Source organism: Convolutriloba macropyga, chromosome 12, assembly GCF_964194025.1.
Source record: "Convolutriloba macropyga chromosome 12, txConMacr16.3, whole genome shotgun sequence".
NCBI classification, from domain to species: Eukaryota; Metazoa; Xenacoelomorpha; order Acoela; family Convolutidae; genus Convolutriloba; species Convolutriloba macropyga.
This window is the reverse complement of record NC_134479.1, coordinates 37501170-37527004: the sequence shown is the minus strand read 5'-3', so window position 1 is coordinate 37527004 and position 25835 is coordinate 37501170. Positions and strand designations below refer to the sequence as shown.

The following is a 25835-nucleotide window of genomic DNA, read 5'->3' as shown; positions in this document are numbered from 1 at the left end:
AGTAGACTGAGAATTTAAGCTGAGCGTTATTAAACAGTTTTGAACCAAACGCCACTGGCGCATAAGTTTTTCTGTTCTCATTTGTGTTGTTTTTAACATAATCCTCAATCATCAGTACAAAACCGGTGCCAAAATAACTGGCATCGCAGAGTAGAACATACTGCAACCCTGGTTTAGCTAATCTTAACGTTAAAGCAGTTGCTTTTACAAGATCGGTTTGGACTATTTCAAGATGTTTTTCGTGTTCCTCTGTTAAGACAGGTTCAATATCCTTTCTCAGTAGCTTGTAGAAGGGCATGAGTTTATCTCCCAAGTTGGGTATAAAATCACGCAAAACTGGACAAAACCAACTAAACGCTTTACCTGTTTTGGTGTTCGGGGTAACTTGATTGTTTTGAGAAACTTTTCGATTCTTTTGGATTCTGGTTGTATACCTTCTGGTGTTATAATTTTTCCAAGAAACTTGACTTTTTGCGTGGCAGATGTACATTTATTTGGTGAAAGTTTAAGACCTGATGTTCTTATGCATTCAAATATTTTTCTGAGATTTGGAATCAACATCAAAATTTTTTACTGCGCTTCCTATGTCATCCATATACTGAGTGCAGATGTTTGCTGCAAGACAAGAATCTAAATAGTACCTGATAAATGAACTGAATCCAGTTACGGACTTGCTTAGACCTTGTGCTAAACACTTGTATGCATAGGTGCGAGAGGAAAAATTAAAGGCTAAAAGTTGGACTAAAAGATCATCCGCCATTTGAACACAGTGGTATGCCTGCGAACAATCAAGTTTTGTAAATAAGGATTTTCCTGCAAAGTGATTTGAAGCATCGCTCATGTTTGAGATTGGAAAATTACTATTGATAGTCATTTCTTAACAGATGATTGATACGCCTTAAGTCAATAAGAATTCTCAGTTTGCCAGAATCTTTGCGTTGCGCAAATATTGGACTACTGTACTTTGAATGTGATAAGGTCGTGATCAAATTATAGTAGTGCATCAATGCAAGTTCTACTGTGAGCTCATCTCTCAGGTGTATTGGCGTTTGTGGACTTTGAACATAAACAGGAAGGTTATGCTCAGGTGTGAGTTTGATCTCTAACTCTGTGTTTAAACCTACATCGAAACGGTGTTTAGCAAATATATCAGAAAATTCTACTAGTAACTTTTCTACCTGACGTTTTTGCTCAAAGGTTAAAACAGAATTTTGCCAATCGAACTTTTCAAGAAAAAGGTCACGATCTTTTGCGTTATTCTTGGGGTCAATTTTTTCAAGATTTTGAAAGTGCAGAATTTGATCATAAATATCACGCTGCAAAGGAGACAATTTGCTGGGATTGTCACAGGTTTCAGGGGTCGGAAACCAAAGTTTTTCATATTCTGGTTTTGGTCTGGTTTGGTTCAGAGGCTGAAAGTTTTTGTTTGAACAAGTTGATTAATTTCAGCTTCCAAGTTTTCGTGGCTTTTCATTTTTGCCAAAGCAATAAGCATGGGGTCTACATTAACTAGCCTTTCTGTTTGTTTTTCATTCAAAATTTCAAAAAAGGCGACCTTCGAATCACCACATGGGGTTATTTTGTGGTCAGTGATATTAAGTGCTGAAATGAAAACTCTACTTTTTTCATCTAATGTGCTCAAGGATGATGTTAGAGCTATTTCCGTTTCGTTTTCAAACTGAGTGCAAGGTATTATTACTCCACTGCAATTTTCTAAATTAGGAAAGCACTTATCGAGGTAACATTTAAGCAATTGATGTGAATTGGGCTGTAGTTCGTGTTTTTTACTCAGTAATAGGGGAATTTTCTTCAGTTTTTTAGATGTTTGCCTCTTTTTATCTTTTGGCTTTATTTCATTAAGTTGTATTGTCATTTCAGGAAGTTTTAATAAATTATAAGCCGGAATAATGTCGATAAAATTTTTCTTGAAGAAAGGGTTTCCTAAAATGACGGTATTCATTGTTGGAAGTACTAAAAAACTATCACTGAAATGATGATTGCCAATTGTAAATTTTACTTTGACTTGCTGTTTTACTATAACTGGGGCACTTGAAGCTAACTTAACAGTGTTATAAGTGGGAGTTTCTCCTCTTGTTTTTCCTCGAACTCATTTAATAAGGATAATGGGATAGCGTTTGAGTAAGATCCTGAGTCAATTAAAGCTCTTCGGCGAAGACTATCATCAAATTTTATTCAAACATAGGAGAGAGTTTCTCCTTCTCGAGGGATTACTGCGCAAATATTATCCTCAATCTGCATGTCTGGGTCTAGTGAAGTATTTACATGTAAAGATTGATTTGATGAGCTGGTATCTAATGGAACTTGTGGCTTATCTAGTTTTTTGAAGACCGGTGGAACGGAAAATTTGTTCCACCTATGCGTCCACGTGATCGCATTGAGCAATTAGTTGCCAAATGATTTGGATAACCGCAGATATGGCAAATGATTTGGGAATATTGAGTAACAGGAACATGTGTTTCCTCAATTGGTTGAAAAACTTGAACAACTGTTTGCTCATTAATTGCTGTTTGTTGTTCTTGGACCGGTTGGAAGTTTTGCGGCGTTGTCGGCGCAAACTGTGGAGAATTAGGAGTATATTGGAAACTATTTTGAGCAGGGAATGAGAACTGGTTGTTGAAGTTATTGAAACCTCTGTATCCTCTCGATCTGCCATAGCCTCGAAAATTTCTTCGACTTCGGTAGTTTGAGTTGTTATATGAACCTCTTTGTCCACGGTTTGAGCCTCTAAAACCATTTCCCCGGAACCGATTTCCGAAAATCTGACTTTGTGAAAATTTTTGCTCATCGAAACGTTTATTTTGCTCCTCGACTTGCTTACTCAAAGCGCTCATTCTATTTTCCATAGATTCCTGCGTTTGGCTAAGTTTTGATAAAGCATTTATCAAATTATCTGAAATTGTTGGATTCACTTCGTTAAATGCTCCGTCAATATAGTCCTCTTTTTTGCATAGGTCGTGTATAGTCAATTGCTTTCTAGCCAAGAGGCATAAACTCTCAACTGTTATGTTGTCTGGTTGTTCCAACAATTTTGCTCTAAGCCAGCTAGGCATACATTTTTTGAAAAAGCGCTTCGTCTGATTTTGTCTCTCTTGATGTGCAAAACGTAAATTCCCATCATTTCTAGCATCTACGGCATCTTGAGCCACCTGATCCGCTCCGGGTGGATACGCCTCGGGTATGCGATCAGGATAAGCTTTCAAAGTCATATTTTGCAAGGACACAAGAAAGTTTTCTGGTGAATCAGTTTTTGGGTCGAAACGAACGTTTTCTAACTTGATTACATGCAACTCTTGCAACTGTGGGTTGCAGAAACGGTTTCTTAACGCCGTTAAACTTAGGGCTAAATCATTGCGTGTCGCTTCTGGTAAAGTCTGGAAATATCTCAGAGCTGCATCTCTCATGCAATTGCAAAAAGTTAGCCTGTTGGGCTCCTGCTACTGCTGCAACTCCTATAATGCTTCTTAAAAGATGCTCTAACTCTCGAAAACTTTCTTTATCTGTACCGCTGAACGGTTTTAAGGCAATGTTAGGTTGTGCCATTTTATGTGCTCTAAGTTTAAATGTTTAAGCTTTGTAGTGTAGTTGAGTTGGTTGAACAGTGGTTCAACTTGCCGAGGAATTAAGAATTTTTAGTGTAGTCTCTTGGCTTGGCCTTAGACTTATTTAGATTTAAGATTAGAGGAAATGTAAAAGTTTCAAGCTTGACTATTTCTGATAATTATATTTCCTTTCTGTGATCAATGTTTCAAATCAGTTTTGATGATTCAAATCAACAGAATGATATCAGGAAGAGATTGTGGTGTGGCGTTATCATAAAAGCACTGTACTAATTCACTGCACAAAAGGTGAAATCTAACGAACCCTTGTAGTCACTATGTTGTTGCGTCTGCCTATCAGCGTCAGCTCTGGCCACAGGGATATTGGTCACATGAAATCACAATTCCACCAAGCTGCAGTTCTCACTGTACTGATTTGAAACTGTACTGATTTGGATGGATACTGCTCGTGGTTCTGTTTTAGCCCTTCAATTCCGAAGTTGACAGTGGTGAGGATCTTCTCGAAGGCATTGGCTCACTATCCTGTCGATTGTCGTCCGTTCTGTCACCATATCATGTGCTCAAATATTATGTATTCGCTAGTGGTTGTTCATTTTGGTTGAAAGCAATTCTAATTGATCAAATTGATTTGTTTACTCGGGTAAACTCTTTCAAATAACAACTTTTCTAGCAAGAACGAATACGTTGCTGAATTAACGATGGTTGTTCACAGCATTACAGCTTCAACATTTTAGCGAACGAAATTGTGCTGAGCACCTATTACAATTTAACGATTTTGCTGTTTTTTTGTTATTCACTATTGGATAGCTTTAGCGGTTTGGATCTTCGAATGGGTGAGTCGACAATCACTTTCGACAACTGAAGATCTACTCTGGTAAAAACTTTATTTCAGTAATACAACTGTTTATCAGCGAGCAACTATTTTGTCTGTTACAATTTTAATATCTTGTTATTTACATTCAAATATAGGCAAATATTAAACAGATTTTTCCAAAGTTGATTGGAATTCAGTAGTAAAGTTCAATTATGTAATAATGTGAACAAAATGATGGCATAATAAGAGTTAGTTAAATAACAGTAAAAGGTCAAAGTTTGAACTTGGGTTTGAGCTACGTCATAAGCAGTGCGTTATAAAATCGAATTGACGTTACTATGCCCAAGATGTCAGCTTCTTTTGTATTATTTTAGTATCATCCGAACTATCATTAAGTATAATCGCAGTTTTGTTCAAAGTTCAGTTATGTGAGAGGAAAAGGAAGGTCTTCATTTTCAAGGACACGACAAAGCGTCAGCAGAAAACAAAGCTTATTGAAGAACGAGCTACAAAACGCAGAACTGATCGTTATTCCATCATATATCGTGCAGCAACTACATAACATACTGAGCAAAAAAGATTCAGACCTGAAAAAATTATAGCATTCAATGTATGCTATTTTAAAAGGTTTTAGCGTAGAGCTGAATATTTAAACGTACTTCAAAACGCAGACGTAATTGAGCAAACACATTTGGCAAATTCTTTTCAAACTTTGAATTGACTTTTATAAACGGACATTACTCCTATTAATTTTGAACAGGTTCAAAATATTACTCTTAATTTAAAGAAAGTTGTTCGTATACCTACATCTGTGTAGAACCACTTTTATTCAATTTACTATATTCGTTTTTTTATGGCGGCATGTGTTGAGTCTGTAGCCTGTAGCTCGGTTAGACAGTTAAGTATCCTTCAGCCTCGACTGGTTCCTTGCCGTTCCCTTGAGGCTATTTAGATGCAGGTTGCCGTCAGCAGCCGTAAACGGCTCTGCTAGCAGTTTCGGGTTTTTAACATGATGCTTAAGTTTTCGGCGCTTGTAGTCATATCAGGTTAATGTCAATTCAAATGATGCTTTGGCACCGCCACTCATCGTTTGATCTTTAATTTTATTTGGGATTTTGTTGTTCAGCTTTTAGTATGCTGTTATCTCATTACAGCATTTCTGCGTGAAATTTAATATTTGACGCATTCATTTGGATTATAAACTTTTGAAGGCGATCAGTAAATAACTCAGCCTGAATGAGTGCCATAGTTCCCCAATCCCAGCCATTTCCGATTATCAATTGTATGTAATTCTGACTTACTGTCAGAATTTTGTAATTCGATACAAAGCATAAACTAATTCTTTTTATCTATGACGAATTCCCTTTACTAACAATCCCATATCAAAATCAGCGACCTTGTGATCTATATCAAAATCGGTATTGGGGCGTTTTCTCAGTACATATTGTTCTAAATACTGAGAAATTAGACGATTTTCGTTGCTAAACTTCTGAAACTGATTACAGGAGAGCTGGCTTGAAAGCTGATGATTACCATCAACAACTTATGGCACATTACAAAACTCTTTCTAATTAATTCAAAACGACTCTCACTCAAAGGATTATCTTAATTTATGTAAAACTACATATCTGATATGAAAACAATTCAAAGCAATTTCAAAAAAATAAGTACATTCATATGTATCATGATTCCTAATCAATTTATAGAAAAATATTTTAAACCTTGCAGCAGCGCATACAACGTCACACCCAAAAACAGCGAATCAAAATTAGACAATATTGCTGCTGTTTAATAGAGAATGCAGACAATTTTTAAGTATTGTCATGACAATCCCACTGAATATTCAACAACTCACAACTTTTCTGCCACAAATTCTCAGCAAGCTGCGGATCCTGAGCAACCTTATTTGGCTCCTTAACTTTCGAATCTGCGTAATACAACCCAGTTTCTTCCTCTGCCTTCTTGCTAACAACACAGTAGATTGTTGTTAAGGCACCATCGCGTTCTGACTTTCCCATAAACCTAAAGAAGAAGTTAATCCATTGAGCAAGTTTGCTCGAGCGCATAAGCTCAGAATTCACATAACCAGGATGCACCGCATACGTGTTCAGCCGGCCAGCATACTTAGCAGCTAACACTTTAGTAAACAAAATATTCATCAGTTTGGTGTTAGAGTACGGAATGATACCATCCATAGCGTACGATCGTTCCGACTGCAAATCATCAATGAAGGTAGCTTTGGAATTTTCATGAGCTCTCGATGACAAGTTGACAACTTTTGGTTTGTTTCGCGAGTTCAGAAGATTATCCCTAAGCAAATAAGTCAGCAAGAAATGGCTTAAATGATTCGTTTGCAGCTGAGACTCAAATCCATCTTTTGTGACTTGCCTCGGACCACCCATTTTACCCGCGTTGTTGATCAAAATATCAACGACAGGATAATCTTTCTTGACTTCCTCGGCAAATTGTTTCACATTATCAAGGTAACAAAGATCTAACTTTTTTACAACGAATCGCACTGCAGGAAGATTATCAGCTCCTTCTTCTTCACGCAGAGTAGCAATGACTCGGTTAGTCTTTTCAAGGTCGCGATTGGCCATTATTATTGTAGCTCCTCGAAGGGCCAAGTCGCGAGCCGTTTCTTTACCACAGCCGGCACTTGATCCAGTAATTATAATAACTCTCCCATCGAGTCTGAACGTTTCTCGATTCTGATAATCGTCGATCGCTTCAGAATTCCCAGCCATTGTATCAATAAATAAACTAATCTAACTAAAACATTATGTTTAACGCAGATATTGTTCTCATAGATCTGCAAATTCTGGGATCTAGCGACAAACCAAAATTTAAAAATTAATTTTTAATGCTGTGTTAAGCATTAAATCAATGGAAACAGTAGGTTGCGTAAAAACTATTGAAAACTGTTTTGAAAATTATTGAAAACGATTGAAAACTATAGACCTGTAATTTCCTAGACTTAAGTCTCAAAATAAGTCTCAAGATAGACCTAAAAAAATTTTCCTTCAACTAGTATGAGAAAGTCTTTGTTGACTTGAACTTCTCCAAATACAGAACACAATTGAGTTCGGACTAGAGAGAAATAAATATAGAAAAAATAAAGAAAGAGATAGAAAGAGAGGGAGAGAGGAATATTCATATTGAGAGTGAAACAAGTTACGTGACAACAAAAAAATGAGCGAATGATCAAAAATTGAGTAAACAAGTGTGAAAACTCACCACGCACTTTTCGCACGAACAAATAGAAGAGCCGACCACTGAAGAGAGCGTAACGTCATGGTTCGTTAGAAAACAAATGACGACGAAATAAAAAAAAACAAAAGAAGGCCAATAGTAAGCTCCACTGAGATATCACAACAACTACAAATGACAGTCTCTCGAGACAGATTAGAAGTAATCAGATATTAACAAATGCTACAATTTGAAAAATTGAAAAAAAAGAATTTAACGTTCTAAACTGACAAATTAGCTGTTTGACCAGACAGCATTAAAAAAATTTCCATAATTTATTTTAAAAACTCGCGAGACTCAATACAAATATTGCTTGATATAATACGTCCCATATATTATAACAGAAGTGTAGAAAAAAGAATTGCCGGAAAAATTTAAAAACAATTTTTGGTACTGGTTATTTATGCCTCAAAAAGTATGCTCAAACTGTTAATTTCGTTAAACTAGTGTGGGATCATAACAATAGTGAAAATGTGCAAACAAAAAAGCTTAAACAAAACATATAGCGAAAACTATTAGTGCATACGCAACAGAAAAAATTTTCGCGGACAGTAAGTATTCCAATAAATTTCAATTATTGGATAGTGAATAGCTACGTAATTTATTTGGGGTATTCATCTGTAATACTGCTTCGAAAATCAATTTCTGAGATCAGAAGATTGCAGAAATATCACTAACTGCACATTTAATGAACAATTATGTTTTCTGTTATATCTGATTGGGGCGTAGGATATTAGGCGAAAACTTGATTAGGCGAAAAGAATTTTGGTAGCCATAAGGTAAAAATTCAGAACCAATTAAATCACTTAAAGGAGGTACTGCAATATCGGCTGGGTAATAAATGTAATTAAGTGACTATAACATCCGAATAATTGGCCTACGAGAAAAATAGCGGGAAAAAATCACCAAAAAATGAACAGAGGATCGAACTTTGATCAATTTTAAAATAAAGCTTCACACAAACTCCCCCAACTTTCCGCAACCAGTAATTCTGAATTATTTACATTAAAGCTATTCATAAGTATTTTAAACATTCTTTCCCTGTTATTTTTCTTGAACACCAATATTTCTGGCCATGATGACAGAAAAGAGCAGAAATGAGATGGAAAAAATTGACAACAATGATACATTTTGCATGTAATTTTAACAAATCTTGTATGTACAGACAACTGTTAGGGACACTTAACAACTTTATAATATCGAGTAGATTTTGAAGTACCTCTAGGGATATTAGGGATAACTTGAATGGGATATTAGGCGAAAACTCGATTAGGCAAACGAAATTTCCGTTGCCATTAGGCTAAAATCCTGAAGTGAGGTTTAATGGCGAAATAAGGTGAATAGCAATTAAAACACTATCCCAGCCCCAGATTTTTATCAAAAAGTTTTACCCAACTCCACTTTTATAGGAGTTTCATTTTCCGATAGACCCTAAATTTATTAATCAAAATGTTTTTGGACGTAATTGCGCTGCTTACAAAATAAGGTTCTGAATGGTGACTCATACACAAGCAAATTGAAAATTTAGAGCAAACTGAAACCTCAGAGCATGAATAACCAGATTTTTGCGCGTGGAGTGAAATCTTTTCTCTTAGTAAGCGCGGTTTCCGAAAGTTAACTTTACCCAAAAGTATTATAAGAGACAAAATATGTCAACCCTTTTGTCTTCTGATTAACAAAATTCGGTTCGGGCTGTAAGATCATATTCAGCAAGGAATTGTAAATGTGTACTCGTCTTCGATGGATATTTGAAGGTAAAAATAACCGAACGAAGCAAAAACCCACGCCGGAACAAAAAATTCTTGATTCTCCTGAAAAAGCATATTTACCTGATTAAGGTCAAACCATTATACAAATGTCAATCCATAAAATGCATTAAATCAACAAAATTGTACGTTTCTAAAATTAGAATACTATCAACTGAACTCAGACCCGCCTTATCAGGACCACGTGAGAATTAGTTTCTATTCTGCATGAGATTAAAAGCAGCGGATTAAATAAAAAAACATTTCTTAAAATAAATTAAATTACAAGGACATATCTCACAATTGTCAATAATTAGAATTAAGTGGAAATATTCTACTCACAAGAATAATCTGAAATGTTATCAAAATGCCTCTTTTGAATTGGAAAATAGACAAGTAGACTTTCTTACAACATTAAAGCGTTGCAAATATGTACATTAATTAGCAGCACATTACAGCAGACGTCAGTATACAGTACACAAAACTGCTTCTCTCTTTTTTTCAAAAACAACTTAAATTCCCACTTTTCCTGTTTACTTCTGCAACATATCAGCAATTAGTCATCCAGATTTATTAGCCATATATGCAACACAATGTTGTCGAGCGCCCCAAAATTAACTTTAAAAAAATACGGAGTTCCAACCGTAATCTTAATGCAATCCATTAAAAATGAAACATCAACGAACAAGCTTACGATTGAAAATAAACCTGGTTTCAGAAAGCATCTAAATGCTTAATAATTTCGTTATTTTTTAGAATCAAGTTAACGCAGTCACGACAGTTATGCCTACATTGACCAATGCATAGCTGAAGAAACTTTGAATCTTGGTTGTTTTTCTAGGAAGCAGCTTTAAACACATCTCAATATTCACAAACAAATTAAACATCCCATTCAATATTCAACAACTCACAGCTTCTCTCCCATAACTTCTGACCAAGTTCGGGATCATGTGCCGTTGCTGACGGCTCCTTGACCTTCGAATCTGCGTAATAAGACCCTGTTTCTTCTTCAGCTTTCTTGCTAACAGCACAATAGATAGTTGTCAAGGCACCTTGGCGCTCACTCTTTCCCATAAACCCTGTAAAAAAGTAGATCCAACCCGCGAGCTTACTTGACCGACCAAGCTCCGAGTTGACAAAACCTGGATGTACGGCGTAGGCATTTAGCCTTCCGGCATATTTTGCGGCCAGACTTTTGGTAAATAATATGTTCATTAGCTTTGTGTTGCAGTATGTACCGAAACCTTGCTGAGTGTAAGAGTTCTGAGAGTGTAAGTCATCGATAAACGTCGCCTTGCCATTAGTATGAGCGCTCGAAGACAAATTGATGACCTTTGGTTTGTTGGTGGAGTTGACAATATTGTCGATAAGTAAATGAGTCAGCAAGAAATGACCTAAATGATTTGTCTGAAATTGAGATTCAAAGCCATCTTGGGTGACTTGCCTCGGACCACCCATTTTACCCGCGTTGTTGATCAAAATATCAATGACAGGATACTCGTTCTTTACTTCCTCAGCAAATTGTTTCACATTATCAAGGTCACAAAGATCTAACTTCTTTACAACGAATCGCTCTTCAGGAAGATTATCAGCTCCTTCTTGTTCACGCAGAGTAGCAATGACTCGGTTAGTCTTTTCAAGGTCGCGATTGGCCATTATAATTGTTGCTCCTCGAAGGGCCAAGTCGCGAGCCGTTTCTTTACCACAGCCAGCACTTGATCCAGTGATCAGGACGATACGGTCTTTTAGATTATACTTTTCTCGGTCGAGATATGCATTTTTGGCTTCCACAACTTCGTCAGCAATCATTACAGAACGTTAGTTAAAATAATTACACTAATAGTTATCTGAAATATACTGTCAATTATAGCAAGCTGGAATGAATAGTTTGCGCTAACCTTACCTACCACTTTTGAGTCCAAACTGTGTGCTCTAGAAATGTTTACATTCAACTTAGATCAAACAGAACAAAAGTATCAACTAGTTTATCAGCTATAAAACCAGTATTATCACGAGATCAAATATAGCAACAAACGCAATAATTCTCTTCATTTTTACATTTAATGATATCAAGATTTGGAAATGACTAATATTTACCTGACTTCAGGATAAAATCGCTTGGTTGATTCGAAATTGTTTCCATCATTCACGACTTTTCAACAGGCGAATGGAAAAACATTAAAACAAAAAATGCATATTTCACAAACTAAAAATGACCTTTACAGATAAAAATGACCAATACACAAAATTTTCATAACTGGAAAAATAGTGAAAGTTGCTACTTAGTTTTTGATGTTAGCGGCTTCAAAACAAATATTCTACAGTCAGAGGTTATAATATAGCAAAGTTGAAAGCTGCAGGTAGTTTTTTTGCTGGGCTCGCGCAAGCAGACAACTACGACATTAAAAAACATATTTTTGGTATTATAATAGTCTTTTAGCCATACTACAATCGCCTAAAAGCTCCTGGATCCCTTTCTAAGTAAATAGTAGCCAACTATTTGCGGCAATATGATTTTGAAAAAAAAAACATTTTAGAAGACAACGATTAGCTCACCTTTTTGATTAGGATTCTATATATCTCACAGGAGAAAATCAGAAAGTCTCTAGAAAAACCATGAACACAGGAGGATTTCAAATTACTGGATTACTTCAGAACTGTTAAAACAATTAGTCGAATTAACTTAGCGGGGCATAGAATTATTAAGTGAAAACTCAATTGGGCGAATGCAATTTCTGTAGCCATTAGGCGAAAACCAGGGACTGAAGTTTTGTGAAATTAGGCGAATACCAATTAAAACACCCAAAAAGGAGGTTCAACAAAATCGGCTGGGTACCATAAGTATCTTCCAACTGCTTCAAGGCACCACTTGACTACGTTTCTTTGAAGCCTATTGGCCTGTCAGATCTGGAAGATTTGTGTTGAATAAATGACATGCCCTTAGATTCTGAACAACAATAATCGAACACTTATAATGTCTTCATAGAGAAGTTGCGCACAAAAACAAACGAAGCTTGACCAGAGTTTTCAAATTTTGAGCAATTTCACGCCCTGGTTTAACTCCAACTAGCCTCATTTTCGGTGCATTTTATAAGTTATATTAAAGGTATTGATGAGCAATTTTAAACATTCCCTATTTTCCCGTAACAAATCCAAATCATCAGCTGTGATGACATGAGTAAAATAGATGCGAAACATCGCAAAAAATGATACATTTTACATGCACTTTTAGCAACTCATTTTCATGTAAAGAATACTGCTAGGGAAACTTTATAACATCGAGTGGATCTTGACGTAGCTCTTTTTAAGTGTTTTAATTGGTATTTGCCTAATTTCCACAAAACTTCAGTTCACGATTGTGGCCTAATGACTATAAGAATTCCGTACACCTAATCTAGTTTTCGTCCAATATTCCTTCTCCCACATAACAATACACTAATATAATTTGCTCCAAAGGGCGTAAAAAATATCTGAAAATAAAAACCTGATAGCTCCTCAAAAACTGTAAAAATTGTTGAAAATAAATTGTTCCACAACTAAAAAATTCTGCGCTTTCTCAAGATGTAACTCGCACACTGCGAGTAATAAATTAATCGGGCAAAATTGAGTGAGCAAAAACTTCCATGAGCATATAGTTCCTCCTACCATTAATGCGGCGGACGGATCCATGGGCAACAACGGAGATGCAGCTGAATATTTCAAACAAAGGAGTAGATATTGATAGAAATTTTATTTAGGCTACTTCAAATCACAAAATTACATCTCATTGATTTACAAATCTGACAATTTCACTTCAACAGGCCAACTCTGTTGTAACACATCTTTACTGAAATCATAACAAGTTTCTCTTTTCAAGCCAGAATTAACATTATCAGCCAAACCTGACCAAATTTCTGAGCAAACAAGAGGCATAAACGGCGATACCATAATTACCAAATCTAACAAGCTTCTTTGAAAAATCGAATTTTCGTAAAATGACACGTCAAATGTTTTCAACATGTTTGTTAAGGCTTGAGTTTGTCGCATTGTCTTGTCAGGTCTTAACTCGTCGACTTCAAAACAATTCATATTTTGAAAAGAAACAACTGCTTTATTTCTTTGATCCCATACTCTTTCTATTGGAACTTCTTTCTTTGACTGTACGTACCGAGATTTAGCTCGAACTTGTTTCGATTGATAGTTGATAAAGTTAGTTACCAAAATCCATAACCGATTTCTCCAGCGTATAACACCCATCATATTTCTAGGGTTATAGAAGATTTCTTTCATCGGGTTAACATTGTCCAAGACGTAACATTTAACAGTATCAGAACCATATTTTTCAACTAAATCGTCCGGGTTTATACCATTGTATTTTGATTTGCTCATTTTTTCATACTGTGTCGCAATTCTTTCGCCCGTTTTAGTGAAAACAAGTTCATTAGTTTTGTTTTCAGAAACCCATTCGGGACTTACATATTGCCCACTGGATTCTATTTTATATGACTGGCTCAGCATCAAACCTTGGCACAGTAAGTTTGAAAACGGCTCCTTGTGCGAAACTTGCTTAAGGTCATACAAAACGTGCATGATAAATCTCGCATAGAGCAGATGCATTCTTGCGTGCTCAATGCCTCCAATGTACAGATCAACAGGCATAAATTTCTGTTCATTTTTCTGATCATAAATTTTCAAATCATTATTTGGATCCAGATAGCGTAAAAAATACCATGAAGAGTCCACAAAGGTATCCATTGTATCACTTTCCCTTTTAGCCTTTCCTCCGCATTTTGGACAGGAAGTTTCCACCCAGCTGTTGTAATCCGACAATACATTTTTACCCGGCTCTCTTTCGGGCAATAAAACTGGCAGGTCACTTTCCGGAACAGGAACTGTGCCGCAACACTCGCAATGTACAATTGGTATCGGCGCGCCCCAGAACCTTTGCCTTGAAATAAGCCAATCTCTCACCTTACTAGTTGACACAAAACAGTTAAGCGATTTTCGAGAGCTCGCAAACTTCTCCAAAGTTGAGGTATTCACCTGACTGTTTATCTCACCCTTTTGTTTGGCAAAGTTTTTCTCTGTTTCAAAAATTACTCGATCGCTTTCGCTTTGATTTTTATGATCCCACAAAGTAACATTCATTAACGTTCCATTTAGAGGGTTTCGTACTTTACAATGTTGTCCAAGTAAAAAGTTATCACGACTTGCCAGAACTGATGTACAGTTTTCAACCGTTTCCGGTTGGTGTGAAAAGATAGTTATCGTGTCAATAATTTCGTTTGTACTATTAACAACATCGCAAACAAACGATACTCCTACATCTTTTCCAATCCATTGACGTTGTAATTCCTTCACGTGTTTGGGCCATAATGGGAGATTTTCGGTACCTTCCAGCAGTGATTTTGAGTAGCGAGAAACAGCTAAGAACCATTGTTTTAGTCTTCGCTTCTGGACAACAGCGCCTGATCTCCATGACTTTCCTTGATCATCAACCTAAAAAGGTTATTTTTTCCTTACACCACTAAAAACGAGAAATTGAAACCATACATTAGTGCGCAAAATCACAATATAGGGCGCGAACCTAAAGCACCCGTGGAACGAGCTATGCACTAAAACATAAATATTGTATATAGGCTCAGAAACTAACTTAACTTTAATGTGTTCCTATTGAGGTTCCTATTGAAGTGAAGAAAATTTTTGCTAAGATCATACCTTTACACAATCTTGTAAGGAATTAGTTACATACCTTTACACAATCTTGTAAGGAATTAGTTATAAACTTAAATACAGAATCATACTCATAATCTACTCGACCAAATTTATCGCAACAAAAATGTACCTGCTCATTGGCCAGCACAGTTTTATCGACCGGATCCCAGTTGACAGTAGAATTTGCCCGATAAGCCAATCCAGCTTTAAACATCTGCAGAAACAACCACTGCGTCCACTTATAGTACCTTGGATCTGAGGTAACCACCTCTCTGGACCAGTCCAAACAGAGGTCAAGTCGGTCCAATTGGGAGTGCATGGATTCGATGTTGGTTCTTGTCCACGTAGCTGTATCAACTCCTAAATCCCAAATTTGCTTTATTATCATCAGTGAAAACAGGAATCTCAACGTAGAATCACCATTTGATTACAAATAAGAACCAAAAATAACTATACTGCTAGAATTCAAAGTCCAATAACCAGCAGTTTAGTTACAATGATGGTATTCCAATGATCAAAAAGGGGGAAAACTATTTGACCAATAGTTAAAATTAAATATTCGACCCTATAAAAATAGTGACCATTAAGGAAAATTCAATAAAATCTAACCCCGCTCGATTGCTGCATTCTCGGCCGGCAACCCAAACGCGTCCCATCCAATGGGGTGAATGACGTCATAGCCTTTCATCCTGTAGAACTGGGCAAAAAGATTGCTCAAGGTGTATACTCTCACGTGACCCATGTGCAAGTTTCCTGAGGGGTATGGAAACATAGAGAGGCAGTAGCACTTAGAACGGCGCCTATTTTAACAGTGATCAGGGAGTGCGATTGACTAAATATGAAAAAATTAGAATGAAATTTCGTCCACTATTCTCCTATCCCCAAATTTAAACAAACGGAAACCAAATAAAGAGGAGTCCAGGTACTGGGCGAAGAGGTCAATTAAAAGAAATTCCCTCCCCTAAAAATGGTAGTCGGTCAACTCGAGGGCAGCAAGTCAACTCCTATGTATATTTATAAATCCTGACAGTAGTCAAAAATTAAAGCATCAGAAGCGAAAGATAGAGAAAGTCACAAGCATCAGAATTATAATCAAAATAGATATGATAAATAGCAATCAAAATATAATGTGTAGTGATTTTGAATCAGAAAATATTTGGAACATTTAGAACCGCACCCTCCCTTCCTCTACAATGGTTCCTATTGACGATTCTACTGCAGGGCGCAAGCGCATGGAGCGTGTGCCACGGAGGCAGAGTATGGAGTTACGCAAAAGCGCGAAACTTCTTTTTTTGTCCTCATGTATGTGATCACGTACGAATATGAATCTTCTTTCTTATCGCTCCACAAAACGGCTGAAAACAAAAACTATACGGCACTGCTCACTGCGCAGAGCTCAGGGTAAAATTTTGAGACAAAAAGAGATAATTCAGTTTGAATCTCATAGTTTGAAATTATAGTTTTTCAAATAATAATAGAGGCGTACCAAAAAATAAACTTCATTTTACTCTTATTAAAGTAGAAGCGAAGCAAGAACTTTTAAAGTCCGGTAGCAGATCTTTTAACGAGAAAGTGAAACAATTAAAACAATAATTTCATAGAAAAAAAATTGAAACAAAAAATCAAAAAACATAGTCGGAAGATTACTGCCATTATTCCCTAAACAGCGATTGGGATCGCAAGAAGACCAAAAAGAAAACACTACCGTTGTACAAAAAGATTTTTAAAAACCGAACTACTTTGATTTTATTTTCTAGATAGACAGTCCTATTTCTTAATTAGAGGATACAGGGCTTGGTAACAAAACAAATAAGCATTACAGATGGTAATGATGACTTCTAAGAACAAATTTCAAGTAGCGCGCTTTATCCCACTTCTATTTATGATTTCGTTTTTCGATATAAACAATATTGATTGTAGATTGTTTTGCAAATCAAATTCTGCTTCAAAAAGCTTTGAGCAGAATGAGAGAAGACTGAAAATAGCCTAGAGAAGTCAAAAACACCGCACGCAAAAAAGTTGAGCAAGCCGTGAACTTAATTCAGGCGGGAAAAAATTATCGTTCGTCGAAGTTACAAAAAACATAACTGGACCAGTCTTGAATTATAATTTAAAGAATTGAACAAACAGAAGACAACACTATCAGCCTATTTAATAGAGTAGTCTCCGACAATGAAAAAGTCATAAACCACACGTCCACAAAGTAAAAAAAACAATACAAAACACTAAAAACAAACTTACCCTACTTTAAGTAAAAAAAAAAACAATTATCGAAGTTAATACGTCCAACACCAACTTCAAAATAATTCTACGCAAGGCGAGTTTAGAGACGAACCAAAAGGCCAGCGAACATTTGTAACCTGTTTTTATGATTTCATCGAGAAGTAAGTGGCATCAAAGTCATTGAAACTTGCAAAGAAAACCTGAACTCATCAACTTCTTTCCTACTATCAATATCAACTTCAATTAAAACAAATTGAAATTGGGGGACCACGTAACATAAGTAGCATTAAATTCAGACAATCAAAAGTTCAGTAATTTTTAAAAACAGATGTTGCCAGAGTAAACAAATCTATTAGTAGTAAACTGAAATCCTTAAATTGATTCAATTGTTCCTAATGCGAGAACAAATGAGACAATTTTTAATAACTCTTAACAAGATAAACGGTCGATATCCAAAAACCATAAAATTTTTTCGAAAGTCGTGTGAAAGTGGCAAAAACGATTAAATATACTCAAACATGACACATTAGAGAATCCAAAGATATGTCATTAGTGACACTAAGTAACAGAACGAAGAAAACAACTACCAGAACTCAAAAACTCTCACAAAAAATACTAATAAATTTCGAAAACAAGCATTCAATTCCGTTAACTTCTTCAGTTTTGAATTGAAAAAAAATTAACTCAAGAATGACTTAAAAAGGGTCCATGAGATCTGGCATCAACGAGATGAAGTGACCGAACTAGCCATGAAAAAAGTGGCAAAACCGAAAAATTGAACGCAAGTTTTTCAAAGTCGTGAAAACCGTTAGATATAAAAAATCTTTACATTGATCAAATAGTGGTTCATAAAGGAGCTACGTAGAGCTGACCCTAACGAGGCTGATTTATATAACGATAAAAAAGTACAATTAATGAGGAAATATCCAAAATTCGCTAAATTTTATTCAAAACAATTAGTGTCAAATTGTTTAAAACCTTTTGATTTCTATTAAATCAGTAAATTAAATTGATTAAGCCTCAATATAGAGCCATTGAGACCCCTCATTAATGAGACTAAATAATAAAACAACAAAAAGGACTACACAAACTCCGAAAAATCGCTATTTTACAGACAAACAGCGTCTAAGTCTTGAAAACCATTATTTGTCTTTTGGGGGTTTAAACGACTGCAATTATACATCATTAGAACACACGTATCACATTTCGAAAGTATTCGTATAGAAAAGGGAGAGAAAACGGAAGTCAAATTGCCGCACGTAAAAACATTTGCTCTCAAAAACCAAAAATCTGTTTCATTGCCTTTTTCTCAAATGAATTTTCAGCAGTTTGAAACAATATCACGCCTTACTGCTACTCGCTTTTCGTTCCCATTACTACTCCAGCGTGATTGAAATCAGTACTCCAATTTGACTTCTCATTGACAGGAAAAGGTCAAAAAAAGCGTGAACAGATCTTTGAAAAGCCATCACACCAATACAATTCAAATTCTTTGAATTTCAAAAAAAAACAATTTTGAAATGCAGATTTTAAACTTAAATTTCAATTATTTCTTAAGCATATTGGCATTATTTTCTTGATAAAAACTCTCCGAAGACTTTCCCTACACCTTTGCAGACTAGGTTAAAGACGCTATTTGTTTGTTGCAGTAAAATAAAGGCGCCTAATGGTACTTTTATCAGTTAGAAAATAATTTTGCAGCATGACTAAGTAAAAATTAGCATTAACAAAAACACAGCAGCAATCGGTACAATAAAACAGATTTTAACAAAAGCTGCAGACTTTTTTACCACGGTATGTTCTTTTAAGGCATCACTTTTTCAGTACACATTTATTAAATTCGTTGTTCTTGAAGCCCATAGATCAGCTTTCTCAATGAAAGAACTTCAAGCGGAAAAGATAAATGTACAGAAGGAAAAAATGTTATGCAATTTGCTTTTTGTTATTGAAATAATTGATGTCCTTCAATGCATTTTCATTCAATGTTTTTCTGGCCTGGCAGCTGTGTTTGTTCTTAAGTTGTTGAAAATGATAAAAAAAATTGATATTTATTGCTTAAAGTAATTGAAACGATGAACTACGATTCACCTCAGGTATGTTTCACTTCACTATTTCGCAACGATTTTAAGTTGAAGGTGACTTCTGCTTTTGTAATATATGAAAATACACCATTACGTCAATGGCTCTGGATGATGTACTTTAATAGTCCACAGGAACCGTCAACTATTTCTTACAAAGATTTGTTTCGCTTAGAATTTAATTGTAAGGGGTTCGGATTCACTTTTCCTTTCGAAGCACTGCATTGCTTTTTGGTTAATTTTAATCCCCTGGGTATAAATGACGGTTCTTTTTTACATCTGACAAGGATATTTAATACATCGAGCACTTATGTAAATATAGAAATAATTTTTAACATTTATTGCCTTTCAAATGATTAGTATCCTTTTCGCTCATGATTTTATGTGCAGTTTTGAAGCATTGCTGAAAAAATTCTGAAAAGATCTCATTAGAATTACAGATTTGTGCTTGGTTTTGTTGTACATCAATGGAAAAATTATAATCTTCTTTTAATCTTTTTTGTTGGTTATTTAAAAGAAAAACATTTAAAAGGTTCAATAACACAAAAATACATGGTTTTCGGTTTTCAATTGTATCAAATGACCATTGTATCCAATGTCAGGGTTATTTTGTCCGAAAATCCAGGGCAAGCAAGCAATTTTTAAAAAAAATTCTGTTTGCACTTCTGAGTAATATTTTTGTCTTGAAGTCATTAGGACAAAAAGCGCGTTAATTTGGACATTGTCTTTTTACAATTTTTGACAGCAGAACTGATCGTGTTAACATCGTCCAAGGCTAGTGTTGGAATTTTCTGTGAAGCGCTCAGTGCAAAAAATTCTGTTTGCACTTCTGAGTAATATTTTTGTCTTGAAGTCATTAGGACTAAAAAGCGCGTTAATTTGGACATTGTCTTTTTACAATTTTTGACAGCAGAACTGATCGTGTTAACATCGTCCAAGGCTAGTGTTGGAATTTTCTGTGAAGCGCTCAGTGCAAGGCTCGCCCTCTTAAAGTTGCTAATTTTGCTGTTCTATGTTAAGATCGCACACCCTTACTCATCACCATTTCTCATTACGCTGTGATATCTCCCTATATATTTCTGCAACTCCAAACCCCAAAAAGACTCGACTTCTCTGCGTAGCTCGTCGGTATATCCATTGTTTTCGACATCAACGGGCCAGAGTTTTGTTTGTTTGTAGACGCTTCGTAAGTGAAAAACTCTTTGCATCGGCCACACAGACATCACTAGTCTGAGAGACGGTAAATTTGCAACGTACAGTCCCATTACTAAACATGCTATCTGAAATATGAACATCGAAATATGCTATAGAAATAGTCCGTAAAACCGTAAAATTCGTGCAAAGGATCCGAATTCTAGTCGCATTTGAACAAAAGCACAATTTTATACAAAATTAAACAAAAATGTATCCATAGATTAAATTCTCAATTGAAAAATTGAAAGATAAGAAGCTTAGAAAACGAAAACGGATAAATTTATACAGGAGAAACAATAAAAATGAAAACCATGCTGGCAAATGCTCTAACAAAACAGATATATAGGATTATCAACACTTACAGTTTCAACTAATTTGATCTGTTTCCTTCAAGAAGAAAAATTACCGGAGAAGAAACTGCGAGGCATAATTCATTGCATTGATTGTAATTGTTACCTATATCTTTACCAGCTCGTAAGGGTGCAAAATATTCTACACATGGAAAAGGAAACAGATTTGTAATTTTTAGTTAAGATCACTTTTTGAAAGCTCCCAATTCAGCATTCATATCATCGTCAATTTCCGGAATCCAGAAACTCATTTGGTTGCAGGTACTAGCTAGCATCATATATTTTGGGTTAAATTGCACATTATAGATAGTCGATGTTTGCTTGCCTTCCATGGTGCAAACTTTGGCACCTGTTTCACACGACCACGCATGAAGTTTACCATCACTTGATCCGGACAGAACAAATTGGGCATCTGGGGTAAAACTGGCCTCTAGAGGTGCGTTTCTCGCATTGTTAAACCCAGTGAATGTCTGCAACAAGTTACCTTGGAAAGCATCAACAAGACGTATTATCGATCCACTTGTTGAGATAAGAATCATTTTTCCGTCATTGCTGAACTTCATGCCCGTCCAGTCGCAGGATTTGTCTTGCTGAAGTCTGAAAGTTGAAAATGGACCTTTATCGAAAGACCTCAGATCGTATAGCTTGATCATTTCTGAGTTGATTCCCGCAGCAAATATTAGACCCTCAGGATCGAAGGCAGCAACTGGTCGACCAGGCAGATTCATTAATCCTTGGCAGTTTGTCGATCGGAGGTCCCAGAGACGAATTGTTTTGTCGAGCGATCCGGACAGAAATGTGTCATCTACCGGAGACATACAAAGAGTCACAACCTTTTTGGTATGACCGCCGAAGTATCGAATATACTTGTTATCATGAACTGACAGATAACGAAGAGTGTCATCAATTTTGTTTGAGCTATAGATGACACAATTGGCCTGATGAGTGTACCGAATTATATCAACTCCATATTTTTTACTGAATAAAGTTTTTCCAGGAACTCCTTTTACAACGTCATATATTTGAATCGAATCGTCATCACTGCTGGAAATCAAGGTTGTTCCGTCTTCAGAGAAATCAATTGAATTGATTTTGTCAGTGTTCTCTTTGAAAATTTTGGCAACTTTAAATTTCTTCAAAACTTGGTCGCTAAGCTTCATTTTTCTAAAACACAATTACAAATCCACAACTAAAACTCAACTATGTAAGTGATTTCGACTACATGGCGATAAATTAAGGTTGAATTACCGTCTCCAAGATGAAAGTACTTCACATGAGTTACCATAAATTTTCTCGCCAAAGTCCTATGATCAGTTCTAAAGGAGAAAAGTCGCAGATCAGTTCTACACTAGTGTGTTCTTAATAGATGAGCGGGAGCCAGGAATATTAGCCGACAAGAAAATGAAATTTTTCCATTTTACTCTAATTGGTTCGGTGGAAAATTATCTCTAGTGCGCGGTCGGGTGGCGTTTCACTCGGCTTCTCAATGGCAGCATCCCCAAAGGCGCGAGTGCAACAACGGATAGACCTTCGCTATATTCCTCGGCTTAGAAAAGTTTTTTAAAAACGAAGATAAAGAAATGCCCCCAACACTGGGTGAATTTTGGCTGGTCCTGGGCCCTCCCAGCACACAAAGATTGCACACATCAGCTGAGAAAACTGTAAAAACCATTGAAAACAAACAACTAATGATGAAAGTGGAAGAGTCAAAAATGCAGCATCTCTTCTTCAACAAGGGTTCCCATTGAAGCATGAACAAATTTGCGCCGCCTAAGTGTCGTGGAGCCTCGAAGGCAGATGATGGAAATTAGGAGATTGAAGTCGGTTTCTGTACACAGATTTGACGGTTCTGCTCATTGCACGTGAATTTTCGGCTAAATTTCACAATTTTTTGTTGTCGGCTAAACGCCCTGTCGTTCAAAAACGGCATTAAACCAAAGCCCACCCCACACGTATATTACGCCCAAGAACATTGTCAAAAAAGTCGAGTTCAGAATCAGATGGAGTTGTCAATAGGAGTTAGCAACCAGTCAAGAATTAGGGCCGGTCATCATATGGCTCGGACACACGAGAAATGAATCGGATCCAGGCAGCTAATCAAGAAAATTTTCTTCAATAAGAATTGAAAAAGCATACAATACGGGATGGTAATCTACATAGTGGCTCAGTAAAGATACTCTTTTGCCTTGAAAGACGTGGTAAAAAGTAAGTAAAAAAGTAAACAACAATGAAGACTGGCCTACTAACTGTACCACAGCAACGGTCAACTGAGTAGAAAAAGTTAAGAAGCTACAAACAGATCTGCTCAGTTGTTTAGTCATTCACAGTTCCCAACCCACAGGCGCTGTTTAAAACCTAGATCGCAACTGAGATCTTCTGTTTCAGAAAGTCGCCGACTCTGGAATCGTGTTTTTTACATCGCAGAGAATTCTACAAACATCTCTGAGATATGTTTCGGTAGAGGACCGGGCAGCTCCTTGCATCACAAAAGCTATTGGCTGGGACACAGCCTTTCTCGGCGAGTTCTTCAAATTTTTCTCTTTAGTTTTCTATCACTGGATCTGTTGCGCCCGGGTTGATTCTCTCTACAGGCGAGCAGGGGCAAGCAACTCCACTACTAATACGGAGAGCCGTACGCCGACACTATAAGCTACATCCGAACGAAAATCAGCTTCGCACTTCTGAGGAGCTGTGTTCTCTGCTTGAGGGGATGTCGTGCCCTCAAGCCTCGTGTTCTCAGTGAGACTTCGATTAGCGCCGTCGTGGAGGAGGGAAGGCTGCACTGAGTGTTTGGCTGCTTATCTTTATTCATTTGCTTATTCCTGGATGATCCATTTTATTTTAATCCTTCCATTCTAGTTCCCTATGTGTGCTATATATATGTAGGTGCTTTCCTCTCCACTTGTTATTTATTTTTGTGACTGGGCCGTCTTTACACTGTCTGGAGGGGAACAGCTTGGAGTGCAGCATCCGGCTACTAAGTGCTACTCATCATACCCTATTTTTCGACCTACATCCATCGATGCCGGATGGTGTACACGGCCCTTTTTATACTACTAATTGCTCTGTTGCTACGGGATGCATAACTTACTTAATGGAGATCCAAAATATGTTCCACTGTATTGAATTCTAGTCTCAATACTTAGTTAATTTTCTATACAGTAGGGATCATGATGTGAGTTTAGTACTTATAATTTTCGTGTCTGCTTTTTGACCAAAATTGATCTCATATGGCAATATATTTGCGTGCTTAATCGAACTGAATTTTTCATGATCAGCTTTGCGTAGTTTTTTAGTTTTGAAGAAATTTTCCAACTTTTTAAACAATATTTCAAGTATGATTCGGAAAAATATTTGTAAAAACCGAAGAACCAAAGCCAATAATGTTTATTAACCAGGACTTTCAACAACTCATATTAACCGTAAAGCGCAATCAAAAAAATTATCTGAAGCTAAATTAACATAACACAATTGATAGAAGCAAAATAATAAACTCACCCACTCCTATAATGTCACCCACTCCTATTTTGCTTGTCCTCAGTCGAAACTATCTTTGGTCAATTTTGTGTTTGCAAAAGCATGGCGTTTTTTGGCTGTTTGATTTAAATTTGGGCATGACTTCTTTACTCCTGTTTGTTTTTCCGCACCTTCAAATTTCAAACTTTCATTTCAATTGTTTCGTGTAGAGCAAAATTTTGAGACTCGTTAACCAAGAAAGTTGATCTGTTCTACCAGAGACGTTCCGAACTGATTCAAAATTAGTCCAGACAAAACACAATTTTCTTATCATACCTAGCAAAGTTGTGCAGCAACCTTTTAAGCGCCAAACGAAATTATGTCTCGTCTCACAATTTTTTTTTTGACGAATTTGCTCCAAGATTTTTTTCCGCGGCACCTTTCAGATCATTATTTGCACCTTTCTGACGCAAGTGCCAATCTTTTACATAAAGATTTCCTTATTACTTAGCACTACTGCTCTACTGCTAGGGGATGCATAATATACTGAAGTGGGATCTAAAACTTGTGCTGCTGTGTTGACTCTAAGTTTCAATGCTTTGTTATTTCTTTTTATACAGTTGTGATTATGATGTGAGTTCAGTATTCATATATTTCAATTTCGTTTCTGCTTTTCGACCAAAAATAATCCCAAAAAGCACTTTTTAGCGTGCTTAATCAAACTGAAATTTTCGTGATCAGCTTTGCGTAGAATTTTAATTTTGAAGAAATATTTCAATATTTTGTGGAATATCTTCATGTTTGATTCGGAATTCTAACTGTAAAAAAGAACAAATCACCAAAACCAAAAAATTATTTTCATCAGGATTTTGAACAATTCATAATAATGTTAAAGAAAATCAAATAAATCTTCTGAAACTAACTTGAAAAAACAATTGAGAGAAGCCAAATAGTGGAAATCCTCATATATGTTTTGAAAATCTGACGCCCAAGTCTACTTTGCTTGTCCTCAGTCGATACTATCTTTGGTCGATTTTGAGTTCGCAAAAGCCTGGCGTTTTATAGCTGTCTGATTTAAAATTGAGCGTGACTTCTTAACTCCTGATTGTTTTTTCGCACCTTCTAATAATCGTTAACCTAGAAAGTTGATCTGTTCTACCAGAGACGTTCCGAACTGACTCAAAATTACTCCAGACAAAACACAATTTTCCTATCATACCTAGCAAAGTTGTGAAGCAACCTTTTAAGCGCCAAACGAAATTATGTCTCGTCTCACAATTTGTTTTGGCGAATTTGCTCCAAGATTTTTTTCCGCGGCACCTTTCAGATCATTATGTGCACCTTTCTGACGCAAGTGCCAATCTTTTACATAAAGATTTCCTTATTACTCAGCACTACTGCTCTACTGCTAGGAGATGCATAATATACTGAAGTGGGATCTAAAACTTGTGCTA

The 25835-nt window shown here is 36.2% G+C and overlaps 2 protein-coding genes and 2 pseudogenes across 4 annotated transcripts; all 4 read right to left on the bottom strand.

Moving 5' to 3' along the window:
* Window positions 1–5980: 5980 nt before the first annotated feature.
* LOC142350873 (retinol dehydrogenase 12 pseudogene) lies at window positions 5981–7203 on the bottom strand (annotated as a pseudogene).
* Window positions 7204–9649: 2446 nt separating this feature from the next.
* LOC142350874 (retinol dehydrogenase 12 pseudogene) lies at window positions 9650–11243 on the bottom strand (annotated as a pseudogene).
* Window positions 11244–13101: 1858 nt separating this feature from the next.
* LOC142350871 (leucine--tRNA ligase, mitochondrial-like) lies at window positions 13102–20657 on the bottom strand. 2 transcript variants are annotated; one of them, XM_075402856.1, is made up of 4 exons: window positions 20417–20657; window positions 15690–15880; window positions 15211–15440; window positions 13102–14864 (listed from the first exon to the last, which is right to left on the bottom strand). In XM_075402856.1, the coding sequence occupies exons 1-4, from the start codon at window positions 20644–20646 to the stop codon at window positions 13158–13160; spliced, it is 2358 nt and encodes a 785-aa protein (XP_075258971.1). In that variant the 5' UTR covers window positions 20647–20657; the 3' UTR covers window positions 13102–13157. The 2 variants fall into 2 exon arrangements, with proteins under 2 accessions (XP_075258971.1, XP_075258972.1); XM_075402857.1 differs by having other exon boundaries at window positions 20411–20527.
* Window positions 20658–21032: 375 nt separating this feature from the next.
* On the bottom strand, window positions 21033–24562 carry LOC142350872 (WD repeat-containing protein 82-like). 2 transcript variants are annotated; one of them, XM_075402858.1, is made up of 2 exons: window positions 24424–24562; window positions 21033–22089 (listed from the first exon to the last, which is right to left on the bottom strand). In XM_075402858.1, exon 2 carries the CDS (start codon window positions 22083–22085, stop codon window positions 21111–21113), a length of 975 nt encoding a protein of 324 aa, XP_075258973.1. In that variant the 5' UTR covers window positions 22086–22089; window positions 24424–24562; the 3' UTR covers window positions 21033–21110. The 2 variants fall into 2 exon arrangements, with proteins under 2 accessions (XP_075258973.1, XP_075258974.1); XM_075402859.1 differs by lacking the exon at window positions 24424–24562 and adding an exon at window positions 24017–24038.
* Window positions 24563–25835: the final 1273 nt, after the last annotated feature.

Coding starts and splice junctions, on each gene's coding strand:
- LOC142350872 (XM_075402858.1), bottom strand. CDS start 22,085: ATGAAGCTTAGCGACCAAGTTTTGAAGAAATTTAAAGTTGCCAAAATT.
- LOC142350871 (XM_075402856.1), bottom strand. CDS start 20,646: ATGGGACTGTACGTTGCAAATTTACCGTCTCTCAGACTAGTGATGTCT. Junction 15,441..15,689: donor GAATGCAGCAATCGAGCGGG/GTTAGATTTTAT, acceptor TTTGGGATTTAG/GAGTTGATACAGCTACGTGG. Junction 14,865..15,210: donor CTGTGCTGGCCAATGAGCAG/GTACATTTTTGT, acceptor TAACCTTTTTAG/GTTGATGATCAAGGAAAGTC.